Here is a 15,514-nt window from a genome sequence, read left to right as displayed (position 1 = left end):
ACATATTATGAATTTGAATCTTCATTGGTATGCTGTGTAATTGATTTGAGAAACTATGAATTCCCAATTCTAGAGTTGGATAGATTTGGAGATTGGATGAATCTCTGGGTTGAGATGGTAAATCCAATGTACATGGGATGGTGGTAATTGGAGGGACTCTATGGGGAATCCTTCTTGTAGGTTTTAGTTTTGTGGTACATTTTCATAAAACTGCACCAAACACCTGAAAATAAAGGGAAATGAAAATTTTTTCACGAAAATTATTTTCATTGAAAATGTTCTCTCGGGAAAAAATTTTACATTGAAACAATCAGACTCTAAATCGATATCCGTTTTAAATAATGGAGACACAAAATCATTGTTTTTTTTTTAAAAAAAAAAATAACATAGAAACCAAACCCCCAAAAGATCTTGGGAAAATTTGGAAGATAAGAAAGAATAATTGAAATTCATATATATAGGGTGTAACTTACAGGAAAATTTGTAGTCTAAAATCAAATTCCTGGTTTCAATTTAACTCACTTTTAAATTAATTTGTATTCTTGTCTTAATTCATGATTAGGAGCATCGTGTGATAATCAATTGTTTAGTGGGCAAAACATATACTAGTACTTTTGTTGACATTCATCTCAAAGAGGTCATCCCGAAGTCAAATGACAAGCAATTTTCTTTGTCATCATCCTTCTTGCAACAGTGGGGAGAGGCAAAAAAAAAAAAAAACTGCTATTTTAGGTCAATAGTTCAAATACTAAGGAGGGAATATAGAATCTTCCAACTTATCTTATAATGTTATAATGTGAGGGAAAATTTATTGGATACAAATAAATATTCTGACTAGTTCCAAATTCAAATGCTGAAAAAGTACTTTGTAGGATAATTCTAAAATTATCTAATCCATGGTTGATACATTTCCAAACATGAAATAAAAGAGAAAATTGGAAAATAGGATTAGGAAGATTTGAAATCCATAAGATTTCTATAAGTTTTAGGAATTTCGTAGATGAGGCATAAGTTATTGTTAAAAAATTACGAAAAAAAATTTTAACAGGGCAAATAAATTTATAAAATAACATGTATATGCACATACTACTTCATACATGCACACTTGAGTATACATATGTGAATTTATCGATTTAGATGTGCATATTCGATATAAGTATATGTTCCCCAAAGTGCATATTTTTATTGAATAACGTGCACAATGTTTAAAGGATAATTTAGTTATTTACTAATAAATTTATTAGTTATTTTAATCAGTGACCAACAACTCAATCCTCATTCACGAATTAAAAAAAAATTTCATCCAAGTTATGAATTTTGTATCTTCCGTATTTCAATTTCTCAAAATTCCTCTAAAATAAAAAAGACTATTCTAATTTACTATTAGAAGTTTAAGGACTAAATTGATCTCCGTTTTAAAGTTTAGGGACTACACAATCATTATTCCACCCAAGGAAGAGAAAATAGAAAAGAATAGACACCAAAACCCCCCAAAAATACCTTCAAATAGCTTCCCTCGCTCCCTTCCAAAACGAAGTCCTAATCAGATATAAGAGAACAAAAAAAACCCATCAAGAAAACACTCCTCAGCTGAGACTACCACCACCAACCACTAGCTGAGCCGGCCGGCCAGCAGCAAGATGGCGAACCTGAGAACAGCTATGGATGCGGGGTTTTGGGACCTCGACATTGCCACTCCACAATCCCTTGACGGGGTGGCCCGTTCAATCCCAGGTGACCCTATTCCATTAGACGGCGCCAGAGCGAGTAGAGCCCTCAGAATTCAGCAGCTGTCTTTACTGGGAAATGGGTTTCCGCTAGGAATCATTCCCACTTGGTCTCCAACTCCTCATAAAGAACTGGGTTCTTTTGCTCTTCATTCCCTCTTGCTCAGAGCTGCCCCGACCGCAAATTGGTAAGGAAACTCTCCTGCTAGTAGAATTATCTTTACACATTTAAGAGCTCGCTTGGAATTTTCCTCGTCGTTACTATAGCTTAATGAAGAAATACAAACTGTTGACAATTTGGATGAACAACAAAAAATTCTTTTACCATTTTTATGTATGTTTTTGGAAATGGGACAACTTGGTGTTTGTTGAAAGTGTAATTACTGGTTGTGTTAAGTTGCTGGATTGCTGGTTAAAGCTCCAGTAATCCTATTCTAGGTAATGCTATTCTATAGCATCTGGTTTAGAATGCCAGCCAAGGGCTGCGAACATTTGAATTCGAAAGCTGGGAGGAATAGAGTAAATCTATTGTAGGCTATCCTCAGGAAACCCTTGCAAATGGCCGGAAAGATAATTCAACTAAGAAATAGAAGTGGATGATACTATTCCGTGAATTTTAGCATAAACCTTGTTCTATTTGCCCCTTCATCAATAGTGATTTTTGCCCACGATGAAGTGGATGATACTATTCCTAGAATGTCATCTTCTCAAAAGTATCTGAGGCTGAATTCACTTGAACTCGTCTTATTGTTAACCTCCATTTGGTTGAATGTATAAGTTGGTGTCTGATTACAAGTTTCAGCAGTTGATTACAAACACATTCTCGATACTATGGAATTTTGCCTTTTTGATTATGGCATTTGTCTTCTTGAAGCCAAAACCAAAAAAGAAACTGCTTACTATATTGCAAATTCTTTATTTTAGTTTGACTTCAGGCAAAATTGTAAGAGTTGAAAAAATTATGATAAGTTTCCCTTGCAATAAATGGAAACATGCTAGAGAAACGGGGAAATAAGTAGGACGACAAGTATATGCAAAAAATATATCACTAGCTTGTTGGTTTTTTTATTTCCTTTCTTTCTGTATGAAGAATAAAATATGCCATTTAGATTGTCGCACATTATTATGAAATAGATGTTATTTCAGCCTTTTGTGTTTAAAAGCTGCTTCAATATGCATTCTCAAAGTTTGCATCTGGTTTGTGTCCTTCATAAATGTACATACAGGTGGCTTGGATTAATTGGGCAATTCCGTCCGAAAAAGTTGATTTCTTCCATTAAAGCTGAAGTATCTGCTGCAGATGAATGGGAATTACCTGCGTTCAGAGATGTTGCTAGACATTTCCTAAACAAATCACTTTATTCGATTGGTCTGTGCTCCCAGCTTGCTTTGACATCCTCAGCTTCCATTTTGTTGAGTTCAGAGAAGCATGGAGAGAGGAAAGGACGTCGATCTAGAGCCATGCTCTTTTATAAGGCAACAATCCAGAACTTGCTAGGTTTCTTGTATTTGAGTTGCTTATACTATGTTATTTCTGTGATTTGGACTGCTATTTTTGCTTCACCACTTCCAAATAGTCAGTTCTTTCTTTCTGATTTCGGTTTGGTTAGGCCAACCTCATTGGTCTCGTTACGCTTACATGTTTATTTTATGGGCTGCTGTTAAAAGCAGGTCTAGGGTTCAAACGTTTAGCTAGCATACATGTGAATGTATGGGTTGGGGATATCTGGCACTAGTATGTTTAAGTTGTGTAAGACATCATGAAGAAAACATAAATGCTATAATTATGGGGCCTGCTCTCCTTCCCTCTAAATTTCTAATATATCCAAGACTTCACTTGAAGCGTGTGTCTATAACACATTAACAAGCTGGCTTACACGCATACACCATCAGCTGTTATGCCATCTTTTGGTTGGCAAAGCCTTAACAACTGGTAAGTCATGGACAAATCAACTAGCCTCGTAATTATTCCCAAAATATATCGCTCCTAAATAATCAAAATTCTGCCCCTAATCAATTTCATGCCATCTTTTCCTTTTCTTTATACAGAATGTTCATTCTTATAGGTTCTTTGTTATTTACATGATAGGCCTAAAGAATCAGGTGAGTATAGGATTTTCTGTGTACTTTCCATTGTTAACATTCCATCGTATGGCAGTCGTGCATATATTTTTTCATTCATCTGCAATGAAATTTTGACTTTCAAATGCATTTAGACAAGGTAAATGCTGCTTTCTTTTGAATCATTGCTACTTGGCATCACCTTTTTGCTTTAGGATTTCTATTATTCATTTATTTTTGGGAAATTTTTTTAAGGAATTTTGGTCTTTTTGTTGTAGTTGTTGCTTATTAGATTGCTTTGAATGTGTTTGTGTGATGCTAATCATTTATTTGAGATTGTAGTCTTATGTTGCTCTGATGTCAGCTGACTTGTCTTATGAATTGATGTTCAAAGTTTGTTGAGTTCTGAAGTTCTTGTCATCATAAAATAATCAATTGCAAGTATGATGTTAAGCATGAAGGGAAAACAGGGCTTGATGGAGCCAACAAGACAAATACCAATCAAGTTTTGCTTTGAGTTGCATTTGACAGTGCTTATGTTGGGTTTAGATCGGGTCCAGATCTGGCCCCTTTTGCTTTACTTTTACTTTTGCTCCCTGTGACTGCTGCAAAATGCTTTTCTTTTCTTTTGATCCAGTAGTTTAATGTGTATTGTTGGTCAATACTTTGTTGTGAGTGGGGGCATCTATTACTGTTCTCTGCTTGTGTTATTTACATGCTTGAATGAGTTTGGGGCTGTTCTAAGACATGCATCAAAGTTTGAGGTTTACATGTTGATCTTTGTTGGGTTTCAGCTTCCCACTCATGACATCACCTTGGAAGCAGCATGGCCAGAGCTGTTTATAGACAATAGAGGAAGATACTGGAATGTTCCAGAATCTATATCTCTTGACTGTTTGTCCCTTGTTTCTGAATCTGGGTTGAGATATCGCTTTGGCATTCATAAAAATGGTGGCCTTCCCAGTTCTGTTGATTCCTCGAATGCTGCCGAGGCACCACTTGCTTTATTGCCAGGGTTTTGCGCAAAAGGTGCAGTTTCTTATGAGAAGAGCCAAGACCTGTGGAGGCAAAGAGAGACGAAAGAGGATCTCATAGTAGAGACACCTAATGGCAAGTTTTGGCGGCCTTCATATGATGTTCGTCTTAAGGAACCTCATTCAGCTATATCTGGAATAATTGGTAATGTTGTTTAATGTTCTTGTTCTTGTTCTGTTTTTGAACAACTAAGACTGTCTTTCTTTCCTTTTAACTATATTACTCTTTTCTGGTTCTAAAGGCAATTTGTTACCTTCATGAACGAAAAATAAATATTCATCTGTGTCAAAAATTTATTAGCATCTCCTGACTCCTGGTATGTGTTTGCCTTCTATTTTTCTGCCCAATGTACTTGGTTAGCATAATGAAGTTGGATGAATGTATCAACTATAATCAAAATATAAAGTTGAAGTGATGAATAAACAAAGATCCTATGTCCATTGTGCTCTATACTTGGATCATGAAAAAAATCTGTGTTCTGTCTCCCGTATGATGGTCTACTTTAGTGTTGTAAGGAACATACAGTAAGTGCATTCAAGTAATTGCGTTGGTTAGATACGATTCACTCTTGTCAATATTTGAAGCTTAAGCTGTTCTACCTCCCATGGCTGCTGGTCCTTGGCTTTCTTAGATATGAAAGTCTATCATCTTTATTGTTGTCCTTCTCCTTAGTTGCAACACTTAAGAATACAGGAGCCCTCTACTCCTGGTAGTTAGTGTAAGCCAATCCTGTCCCTTCAAGCTGTTAACTGGAGTAATCTTTTTGAATTTACTTTCATCAAGTTTTTGTGGCTACTAATGTACAGAGATTGAGCAATAAGCTCAAAATGCCACATGGTTATTATTTATACTGCCAAAGGAAGATCTCATCTCTGCTCCATCCACTCTCTTTGCTTGGTGGGAATATGCAGTGTCTTTTAAACTCAAGTGATGCCAAACTCTCCAACTGGTGTTCCATTTTTTGTGTCTACTGATTTTATAAATCTAGTTCTTTCTTACGGAGTAGAGTTTAAAAACAAATAGAGTGCCAGGATTAGCCAATGATCAAGGGCAGTGGATGTTTAAATTTTGGGCCTTGTCCGGCTTATGTTGCAGGGACTATTCTCAATTAGAGCACATGCTTATGATTGTTCTCTTCTGCATTTTCAGAACTTAAAAGTTTCTTGAATAAATGCAACATATTTTGCTAATATCTCTTGATTTATTTACTCCGACTTCAGCTTCTTAGTAACTATCAGCTCTAATACAATGTCTTGAGAATACTGTACGTTACAACTGCAGGTCTTGAGTCATGATAGCAGTTCATTAGTACAAAATTTTGCAGTCATACATTTGCTTTCAATATTTCTCTTCCTACTAAATAACAGTTCTTGTAACCTTCCTTTCTGCTTCAAACTTTTTTGTGCATATAGGTGCTACTTGTGCATCATGGTTTGGTAATGGGAAGAGTGTGGTTGCTGTTGAATCAAGGGAAGCAGGGGATGATGACATTCCTTATAATGCTAAGAGTAGAAGTCCTTTCAGTCTTGATATGTTTGGGTCATTTTGCTATACTTTCCAGCATGGAAAATTTAGAAAGTTGTTTGGGGACCTATCAAGGATAGATGCCCGATTGGATGTCGCTTCAGTTTCGGCATTAGCCAAGCAGATTTCAAATGTTGGGAATGCTTCTTACAGTAATGCAGAAAACTTTCCGTCTTTGCCGAGATTCAATGTTATATTGCAGCAGCAGGTAAACTTGTTTTAAACCTCCTTGTTTTCTGCTTATAGAATAAAATTGAGAATCTTGCTGAAAGAGAAGGTAATACTAGTAAAGAGAGAAGTTCAATGACTCTGATATCATGTTGTTTTCAAATTTGTACTTTTTGGGTGTATCATGGTTAAGTAGCATAGAAGTGCTTGAGGTCAGTCGCAATCATCGAGATGGTGCAAGTTTTGAATTGTAGGGTCATCTAGAATGTGAGTTATTTTTTTATTTTGAAATTCTTGAGGTGTAGGACATAAATTTGAGCTGCTGAATATGTTCATTTTTGTAGGTTGTAGGACCTATTGTTTTCCGAGTGGACTCTAGATTTGTGCTTGATTTGGCAAGGGGCAGCCGGGGTCCTCACTTTGAAGATGCTGTTTTCAGCCTGAACTATGCTTTGCGGCTCTTGCAATCTGGGAAAGTTGTAGCATGGTACTCTCCCAAAAGGAAGGAAGGGATGATCGAATTACGCTTGTTTGAGTTTTAATTTCTACCTCTAATTTGTTTCGGTAGTTGAGGCAATTTTGATTTCATTGTCCTTTTGTATTATACGCCTCGTAATAGCAACACCTTACTTTTCTTATAGTCAGTTGATTTTTGCCAGAAAATGTGCACCTTTCTGGAAATTTTTGGCTGAATGAAGAAGTTGGCAAACATGAAAATTTGAGCATCTTGATTGTTGCAATTGATATGTAGAGGGGGTAACTCAAAAAAGCACGAATAGTCAAAGGCTTTCCTACTACAAGCTTGACACGATTGAGAAGCGCATCTGCAGCCCAAAGCTGGTAACTCTTTTGATCTGTGAAATCAGATTGCACCTTGAGTAGTAATGCTGGTCGTTACACTTTCGATACAAAGGACGATTTTATTTGTCAGTTCTCCAGTTCTTCTTGGTTTCACTCGGTTCTACCACTCCATGATTATGTCTTCACCGATTGTTATTGTCAGTTTATATGGCTTGTTGATACTGATTGGAAGCCGTACTTTTGGTCTCTGTCGTTTCTTTTGCCCTCTTCTCTTGGCATAATTGAAAGATAAGTTTGTAGATTATAACCAGATATCAAACAAGACTGAAGCATATCCAGCATTCAGTTGCTGATCCTTCTTAATAATTGATATACTGACCTATCATTATAGTAACTTACCCCCATCTAAACTTTTGCAAGAAAGTGCATCATGACAAGGAAAATGGTTAACCCTAGTATGCTCACCTGTTGCCTTCAGGAAGACCCCTTAAGAGGTGAACATCAACAAAAGCCCAATATGATTCACCGGATGAACAATTTTGAACTGATTTATCACACAATACGACTAACTATAAATTTAGATAAGACTGCCAGCCTAAAATCAACAACACATCAATGTCAAAAGCAGAGTCAAATGGAAAACCAGAAATTTGATTTTAGGCAGGGAAATTTGAAGCATGTAACTTGTGATGAATTACAGTATTGCAACATCCCACAACACTGAGTTTTACATTATAATTGCACAATTGAAAGTAAGAGAAAAGCAACTTTAGACTTCAAATGAGCTCTCTACCAACCAAATCTGACAAAATGAATGCATCGTCGAAGCCAAATCTCCTTAATCAGAAGCCTCAGCCTTTGAAACGCTGAAATTATTCAACCACAGCAAGGAGGTCGCCAGCTTTACAAAAACAGTGTCTAGACTCTGTTCCCAAATCTACCTGATAGATTATCAAAGAAGAAAAAAAAAATCAATCATAAATACCTCAAAAAAGAAATATGTTTAAATGAGTATCCATTTCCTGCAGATCATGTAATCCTAGAAACTGCTTGCAAACATCTCGAGAACACATCTCAAGACATAGAAGTGACGTGTCATTGCATACCTCATAGGCATTTATGTCAGAAAAAAGCACCTGCAAAAAATAATATAGGGTCAAGACAACAATCACGTCAAACAACAAAGTCCAGCATCCCGGCTATGTATTTTGAGTAATCAAAAACAGGACTTCAAAGTTCTGCGTGCACAAATTTGTCAACAGACCTTCTTACCACTGTTCACTTCGCCAGCTTCGGTACCAACAGATATCACCTAGAGTAAATCACGCAATTAAGCAGCCAATAAATGAAATTCAGTCCAGTAGTGTTTACTTTAATAAAACATTTTTGATGTTTCACCTACCTCCCCCATTAGATAGCGCTCAAACTTTACTGCTGATTTTGGCAGCAAAACTCCCCCTGCTGATTTCTGCATTAAAAATATTTTGTATGTCAATCATAGCCCTAGGAAGGTATGTCTCTGTTTGCGCATGTCTGTCTAAAAGTATGTCTGTAGAGAATTCTATAGTATCCATTAGGACTAGAATTCCTCAAGTTCCTTTAACTATCCAGCATGACTGAAATAAGAGCATACTATAGGCAAAAGTTGGGCTAGAAAGAAAGTTTGTTATGGAATACAATAGTAATTTTCAGTGCTACAGCCTGGGACGGGGCAGCACTTGCAACAATACATTCCCATCATTATAACCGAAAAGACTCTGCCACGGAAGTATGAATGTCAACTTGCTCCTCCGCATTGCCACTATCACAAACTTCGAAGTAACTAATTGAAGTCTCACACATAAAATCAGGATCATACCATCTATAACCACACAATCAAAGGAATCACCATCTGCTAGTGTGTGAATTTTACATAGTCAACCCAGTATCAATATTATTGAAGTCTTTTATGTCCGCTTCAGAGTTCATAACACATAGACAGGCCCTGAATTTATAAGAAATAGGTCACCGTTCACTAAGTAACTACGATGGTTTAATTACTGTTTTTATTCACTGAAAGTTACTTTTCATAGTAGTCATCACTTTGCAAAAGATGCTTGTGGTTATTACAGAAACAAAAATTCTAACATTTTTTAGAATAATAATGAATGAAAAAAGACAACATTCTGATTCAACATTTTCCAATATCCAACAGAATTTTGACACGAAAATAATGCCTGGATACTCAATTGTTTCGTATTAAATTCATTACTTCAAATCTCACATATATAATCCCATTAAAAGTAAGTATTAACCCACCAAATACCCACGATAATATGAATGCAGAAGAACAAAATTCATAGCCAGAAAAATTTAATCTTGACAATGATAAAGTCTACGATGGAATACCTGTGGTAGCTCCTCTAACCTTATTAACACTCTATCTGCTTGAGGCACAACCTGTAAAACATAGAAATAATCAAATAAACCAAAACCCATCAGGAATTTTTCCCTTCCCAATTCCCCCATTCGTCCAACATAAGAGCTGGGAAAAATTATTGAAAATAAGTTGAAACAAAATTCTACTCTAAAATGTTGAAAAAGAAAAACAGGATGAAGAACGAGTGAAAACCTTAGTGGGTTCGAACTTCTTGGCAATTGCACTGACTCTGAGGGAGTTATTTCTGGGCAAAACTGATGAGAACAGAAAATGAACTATATATGTTAACAAAGCTGAGGCCTAATTGGAAATTGAAAAAAAAATTCAACAGGGCAACCAAGAAAAGGAAGTTAGAATTACCTCTGGGTCTTTGGGTGGGCAAAAATTGGAGGTTTGTGTTTTGAGAAGTGAAGGGTTTTGCTGCTAATGTAACAAGGGTAGACGCCATGGATAAGGGGAAAGAGCTACAGACTTGAGCTTTGAGCTGGGAGGAAGAGCAGCTTTTGTTAATGTTAATTTTGAAATGATACGCTTATGGGCCCTTTTATTGGTTATAAAAGCTTTGCCTTCTAGAGAGTTCGTCGGAGCTCTCACCCAGGTTTTGTGACCTAATCACAGATTTTTGGGTCGCCTACAGTTGAGGCCCATTTAATTGGGCATTTTGGCAGTTGTCAAGTCAGACGCACGCTTCAGTTAAGCCCATCGCTACGATTATTATGTTTTTTAAAAAAAATTCTGGAAACCATGTAACGTAAAAAAAAAAAAAAAAAGTCTATACCATCATAGCAGCACAAAATAGTAAAAAAAAAAAAAAAAAATCATTATGCAAACAAAAATTTTCAATGTTATTTGTAATCACGTGTAATGTACCAGTATTTAGTTATCTTTGTCTTGAGGTATTAAGATGGTAGTACTGTATCTTTTTTTTAATCCTTCTTAGAAATTAACATTAACAGATATTATTCTAATCATATGCATTTGGATAAAATCCAATAAACTTCTCTATCGTTTATGCACAAGTCAAAGGATCCCTTATCGATTAGAAATATCCACATAACCCCTATACTTTTGATCAAACTCTAGAAACTACTTAAAAATCACTGAATGATCGATTGGTAAATAACTTACGACTCAAAAATTGATGAATGACCGATAAATAACATCCATGCAAGTTAAAAATGCGAATGGCAATTGAAAATTCATGTGTTGTTCTAAAACATAATATTTTTTTGTTAAATTATTGGGTTGCTGGACTGACTAGACCCGACAGCTAGTTGGGAATTTTCCTGAAAAGCTGGCAAGTTATCAGTCTTGAGTGCTAAATTGAGTGTTTGGATAAAGTATTATTTAAAATAATTACTGTAGTACTTTTTTGTAACGCGATGTATGTGAGATAAAAAAGTAATTGAAAATATATAAATGTGGGTTAAAAAATGTATTTATGATGCAAGTGAAATATTATGTGAAATAATTCAACTATCCAAGAAGAACTGGATTGTCAAGAAAAAGAATGAAACGGAGAAAAGAGGAAAAAGAGAGGAAAAAATGGAAAGAAAAGGGAAAAAAGGTCTCTAGTTTGACCAAAAATAAAAAAGGAAAGTAAAAATAAAAGGAAAAAAGAAAAAAAAAAAAAAAAAAAAGAAGAAAGATTGCAAGTCTTTGGTTTGATTGACAATATAAATAGAGGGCAAAGTTGAAAAAAAAAGTTGTAAATTATTTAACAATGTTTGGATATCCCATTAGTTGAAAATAATTATTTGGCTTCCATCATAAATATATTTTAACTACTTTTTTTGTCTTTTTAATTACTTTTTTATATCATATAATACATCATATCACAGACAAAGTACTTCAGTGTCAAAATGAATAATTTTTTCAAATAACAGGTATACAAACACTTCTTGGCCTCAGCATTTCAAGTAACTTCAATCTATTCTCTGGTTTGCAAGGTCTAACTGGTTACTATGTTCCACTGTTGAATTTGGCATTAGAATCCCAAGTATTAATAGTTGCAATAAATCTTCATAAGTGATCAACTAACTGAAATACTTAGAAGAGTAGTGGGGAAACAAACATTAGGAATAGCCTGTTGTTATTCGGCTAATTGGCTGGAAGCAACTGGAGAGGTATTTCCCAAAAAAAAAGAAATCAATTAACGGCTACTTGGGACCCCTACGCCATCTTTTCCACCCCCAATCTCTGCAAAAACTCGTCCTCTGTCCACTTTTCTCAAAACCCAAAGCTCACTTTTTCTTTCCAATGTTCATTTGACTTCTCCAGTAATGTGCAAGAAATGCTATCTATAGTCTTAAGTTTAAACGCTAAGCAGACCCCTTTGTCTGAGCTTTACCTTTCTTTCATCTCTCTCTCTCATATTTTTTTTCATTTCCACCGAGAAAGAAAGTGAGTGAAAACTAGCTCTTTCACTCACTTTCTGAATTTGGCATATCGGACTCTTTTGAGAGGAAGGCATAATGTTGAAGACATTTGTTAACCTCATTGTTCTTTGCAGCCTTTTCTTGGCAGCTGTTGTATCCTCAAAGCACCACGGTAGGTAGATTCTGAGTCTAGAGCTCCTTATCTCATTCTGCTCCTCTGCCTTTCCTTCACGACTACTGGGATGTATATAACCCGTCTAGTTTTTGCTTGATTTCTGTAGTTTTCCAATATTGTATGATGTAATAACAAGCTTGATGAGCTACCTTCAATTTTTTTTTTCTCTGTCTAAAATATTTTGTGTTATGTTTCTGGCATAAATGGGATTATTAATGGAGAAAGATCTTGTATAAAAAGTCAATTTCAGTAGCTTTGATTCTTTTTTTGGTCATAGAATTTTTCTGGGGAAATAACTTCTATATTGTCTGATGAAAGAAACAGTCGAAAATCTGGAAAAAAAAACTATGTGCATTTTGAAAAAAAACATCCTTTAGATTCCATTTCCGGTTAATTTCGAATTGCCCATTTATTTCGGTCAAATAAAGGACTTATTGTGCCTTGATGCAATTGATTCATAGAAGAGCTTATGACTGAAACTTAATCGAATTTATTCTCCCATTTTTTCCTCCATTTCTCTTAGCCCATCTCTCTACCACTATTGTTATGAATACATTTCTATCACAAGTGATGTTCTTGTTATTCTACTTTGATTATCAAAGCTTATGTATCGATCGTTGTGACACAAGAGAACATAAACAAATACCAAAACTGTGATTCAAACAAATATTAAGTTAGCTCATAAGACTGCACTCTGTAAATTCTTTGACGCGGTTGTTTTTGGCTTAAATTATCTAACCTGCAACCAAATAGAACGTCATTCTTTGCTGTATCGGAATAATGTGCTTTATTCTTTGGGGGAATTTTTACCCCTGTATCATTTTCTATGACCAAGAGCTAAGGAGGAAATGTAAAAAAAATTTATTGTTATGATATGCATTTTGTACTAAACCCGCTCGTAGTTGGAATAGGAAGTCCAGCTGCAGATAATGAGCAGGGGACAAGCAACCACTAATGGCTTAAAGGCTAAAACTCCCTTCTTCAACCCTTCATCACAAATTTCTTTAAGAGGAAAGAAAGGAAACTTAGTCTCTTATTATAAAGGAGGACAGGAGAAATGCATGTATGATCGGCCATCACACTGACATGAAATTTCGGAGATGATGAACTAGAAGGGGCTAGTTACAATAAGGACATGAAATGGCATGCCCAATAGACTTTGGTTGTATTTTCTATGACTTACTTTTCTGATGATGTTTGCTCAGCTGATTCTCATGCTTTACCTGAGGGATCTTCAAAAACCAACCCCTTAATTAGAGTGTCTTCACAGATTAGATAGGAAAATATACGACTTGTATTGACTTGGAAGTACCTATATTCGAATAAAAAGAAAATTTTTCCTCCACCTCACCATTAGTCTTGTGGCCAGATACACCTGTTGGAGCAGTCGCTGCATTTGTACCTTAATTGTGATGTTAAATAAGAAATGTCTTAGATTGAAAGGTAAGGAATCAGAAGCGCTGAGATTGACTTAGAAAGGCAATTTGCTATGTCTTATTTATTCTCGGTAATCTGAATTTACACTAACACTCAGGCAGCAAGAATACATTTCTGTCTCATTGATATCTGCTCATGTTCAAAAGGCATGGCAGTTCTGGATTTCTTTTGTCTTGTTAGTTTCAGGTTTGTGTTACATGATTTTTTTCAAACACTGTCATCTGACTGCAAGATCTACCCTTGTGTATTGTACTGTATTTTGCTACAGGGAACCCAGCAGATGATCTTGTTGAACTCATCAACATGAACCGAACAGCTCATAAGCTTCCTGAATTAAGTAATAGTCCTGGCCTGGGGTGCGTTGCCCTGCAGTGTGCAGAGGAATGTCAAGCTAACTGCACTAGTGATAATGCCATAAATTGTCACCCTTCCGCAGATGATTTTACTGAAATCTTTGCTCCCAATTGTGGTGTGGAGCTGCCAACTTTTGGAACCATAACTGGCCATGTTGTTGGCTGTCATCACAAAGATCTCACGCCTTCAGAAGCCTTCTCAAAAGTGCTTTTCCGAGACAAAAAATCTTTCTCCCTTTTGGGAAACAGATCACATAACGAAGTAGGAATTGGCATATTTCGAGCCCATAAGCACAAAGGTCCCTATTTGTGGTGTGTTTTATTTAGCAGTAGTCAAACAAATACCACGTTTGTTCTTGATGATCTTGGGAGAGGGATCAAGCAGAAAAAAGGATGTTACAGCGGACTAAGCGATGCTTGCAGCAGACAAAATCGAAATACTGATCAAGCTTCATATGTCAACATCTGTGTCATGTTATTCATCATATTTTTTCTGTCAACAAGCGTACGATAATTTTCATTAAGAGATGCTGATAATTGTGATACTTGTTTTGGATGAATTAGAACCTAAAAGTAGTTGCTTTTCTCGACTTTAATGTGTGTTTGTGTGTGTACACATACCATGCAATAGCGATCAATGGCCCTAGGCTAGCACCACCACTCCAAACCGTAGTTATGTGCAAAATACGATGAGTAAACGGGAGGCTAGAACAAGGAGGGGTAGTGGAGAATGGAGGAATGGTAGTGGCAATTCTGGAACTTTGGTTTCACGATGGCATAAAATCATCGGCTTGTTTTTTTTCTAATTGGTTTTTAGTTGCTTTGAGTAATATGTTCTGAATCTGATAGAACAATTCCGTTTGGATTAACTGTTTTTTGGGATGTTTTTGAAATATTTTACTGTAATAATGTAGGTGAAATGCTTTTACTATGGATGAGGTTGTTTTTTAAGTTGTTTTTAGTGTATTTGAGGTTGCTTTTTTAATAACTCTTAACAATATAATAACTTATTGGATTCACAATTCAGATTTAATATTTCAATTTTTAGATTTTAGTTTTATCAAACTTACCTTAGTTTTTAAATACACTGAGCACTTTAGGACACGTAGAATCATATCACAAACATGAACATGTTAATGTTCTAAATTAGTTTTACAAGCTAGCATGCTACAGTCGTGTTTATCCCGATTTTCATGAGTGTTTTAGAAAATTAACCTAAATTGTCATATTATCCCATCTCTACACTTATGTAGATGAGTCTATCAAAAATACTCCATGACTAAGACACCTTACTCATATGGGCTATAAAACTCGTCAAAAGATATTAAAATTTTCAACCTCACTCATATGCATTTATACCATATGGATAGACAAGCTTTTTTGATAATACATCATACATCATATAATGCATGCCAATCGCTCAAGCCACTCTATGA

The 15,514-nt window shown here is 35.6% G+C and overlaps 3 protein-coding genes across 3 annotated transcripts; 2 read left to right on the top strand and 1 right to left on the bottom strand.

The window, feature by feature from the left end:
* Positions 1 to 1,557: 1,557 nt before the first annotated feature.
* Positions 1,558 to 7,240, top strand: LOC113763709 (protein TRIGALACTOSYLDIACYLGLYCEROL 4, chloroplastic). Its single transcript, XM_027307610.1, has 5 exons — positions 1,558 to 1,915; positions 2,954 to 3,203; positions 4,583 to 4,967; positions 6,236 to 6,555; positions 6,860 to 7,240. Exons 1-5 carry the CDS (start codon positions 1,641 to 1,643, stop codon positions 7,055 to 7,057), a joined length of 1,428 nt encoding a protein of 475 aa, XP_027163411.1. The 5' UTR covers positions 1,558 to 1,640; the 3' UTR covers positions 7,058 to 7,240.
* Positions 7,241 to 7,864: 624 nt separating this feature from the next.
* LOC113761052 (10 kDa chaperonin 1, chloroplastic-like) lies at positions 7,865 to 10,262 on the bottom strand. Its single transcript, XM_027303867.1, has 7 exons — positions 10,096 to 10,262; positions 9,928 to 9,989; positions 9,705 to 9,755; positions 8,719 to 8,784; positions 8,581 to 8,628; positions 8,423 to 8,452; positions 7,865 to 8,257 (listed from the first exon to the last, which is right to left on the bottom strand). The coding sequence occupies exons 1-7, from the start codon at positions 10,181 to 10,183 to the stop codon at positions 8,189 to 8,191; spliced, it is 414 nt and encodes a 137-aa protein (XP_027159668.1). The 5' UTR covers positions 10,184 to 10,262; the 3' UTR covers positions 7,865 to 8,188.
* A 1,703-nt stretch (positions 10,263 to 11,965) lies between these two features.
* Positions 11,966 to 14,674, top strand: LOC113763132. The gene is made up of 2 exons (XM_027306861.1): positions 11,966 to 12,285; positions 13,994 to 14,674. Exons 1-2 carry the CDS (start codon positions 12,210 to 12,212, stop codon positions 14,590 to 14,592), a joined length of 675 nt encoding a protein of 224 aa, XP_027162662.1. The 5' UTR covers positions 11,966 to 12,209; the 3' UTR covers positions 14,593 to 14,674.
* The last annotated feature ends 840 nt before the right edge of the window (positions 14,675 to 15,514 follow it).

This window comes from Coffea eugenioides, chromosome 2, assembly GCF_003713205.1.
Source record: "Coffea eugenioides isolate CCC68of chromosome 2, Ceug_1.0, whole genome shotgun sequence".
NCBI classification, from domain to species: Eukaryota; Viridiplantae; Streptophyta; class Magnoliopsida; order Gentianales; family Rubiaceae; genus Coffea; species Coffea eugenioides.
Note: the sequence above shows the minus strand (reverse complement) of the source record. Positions and strands in the feature narration are given on the sequence as shown.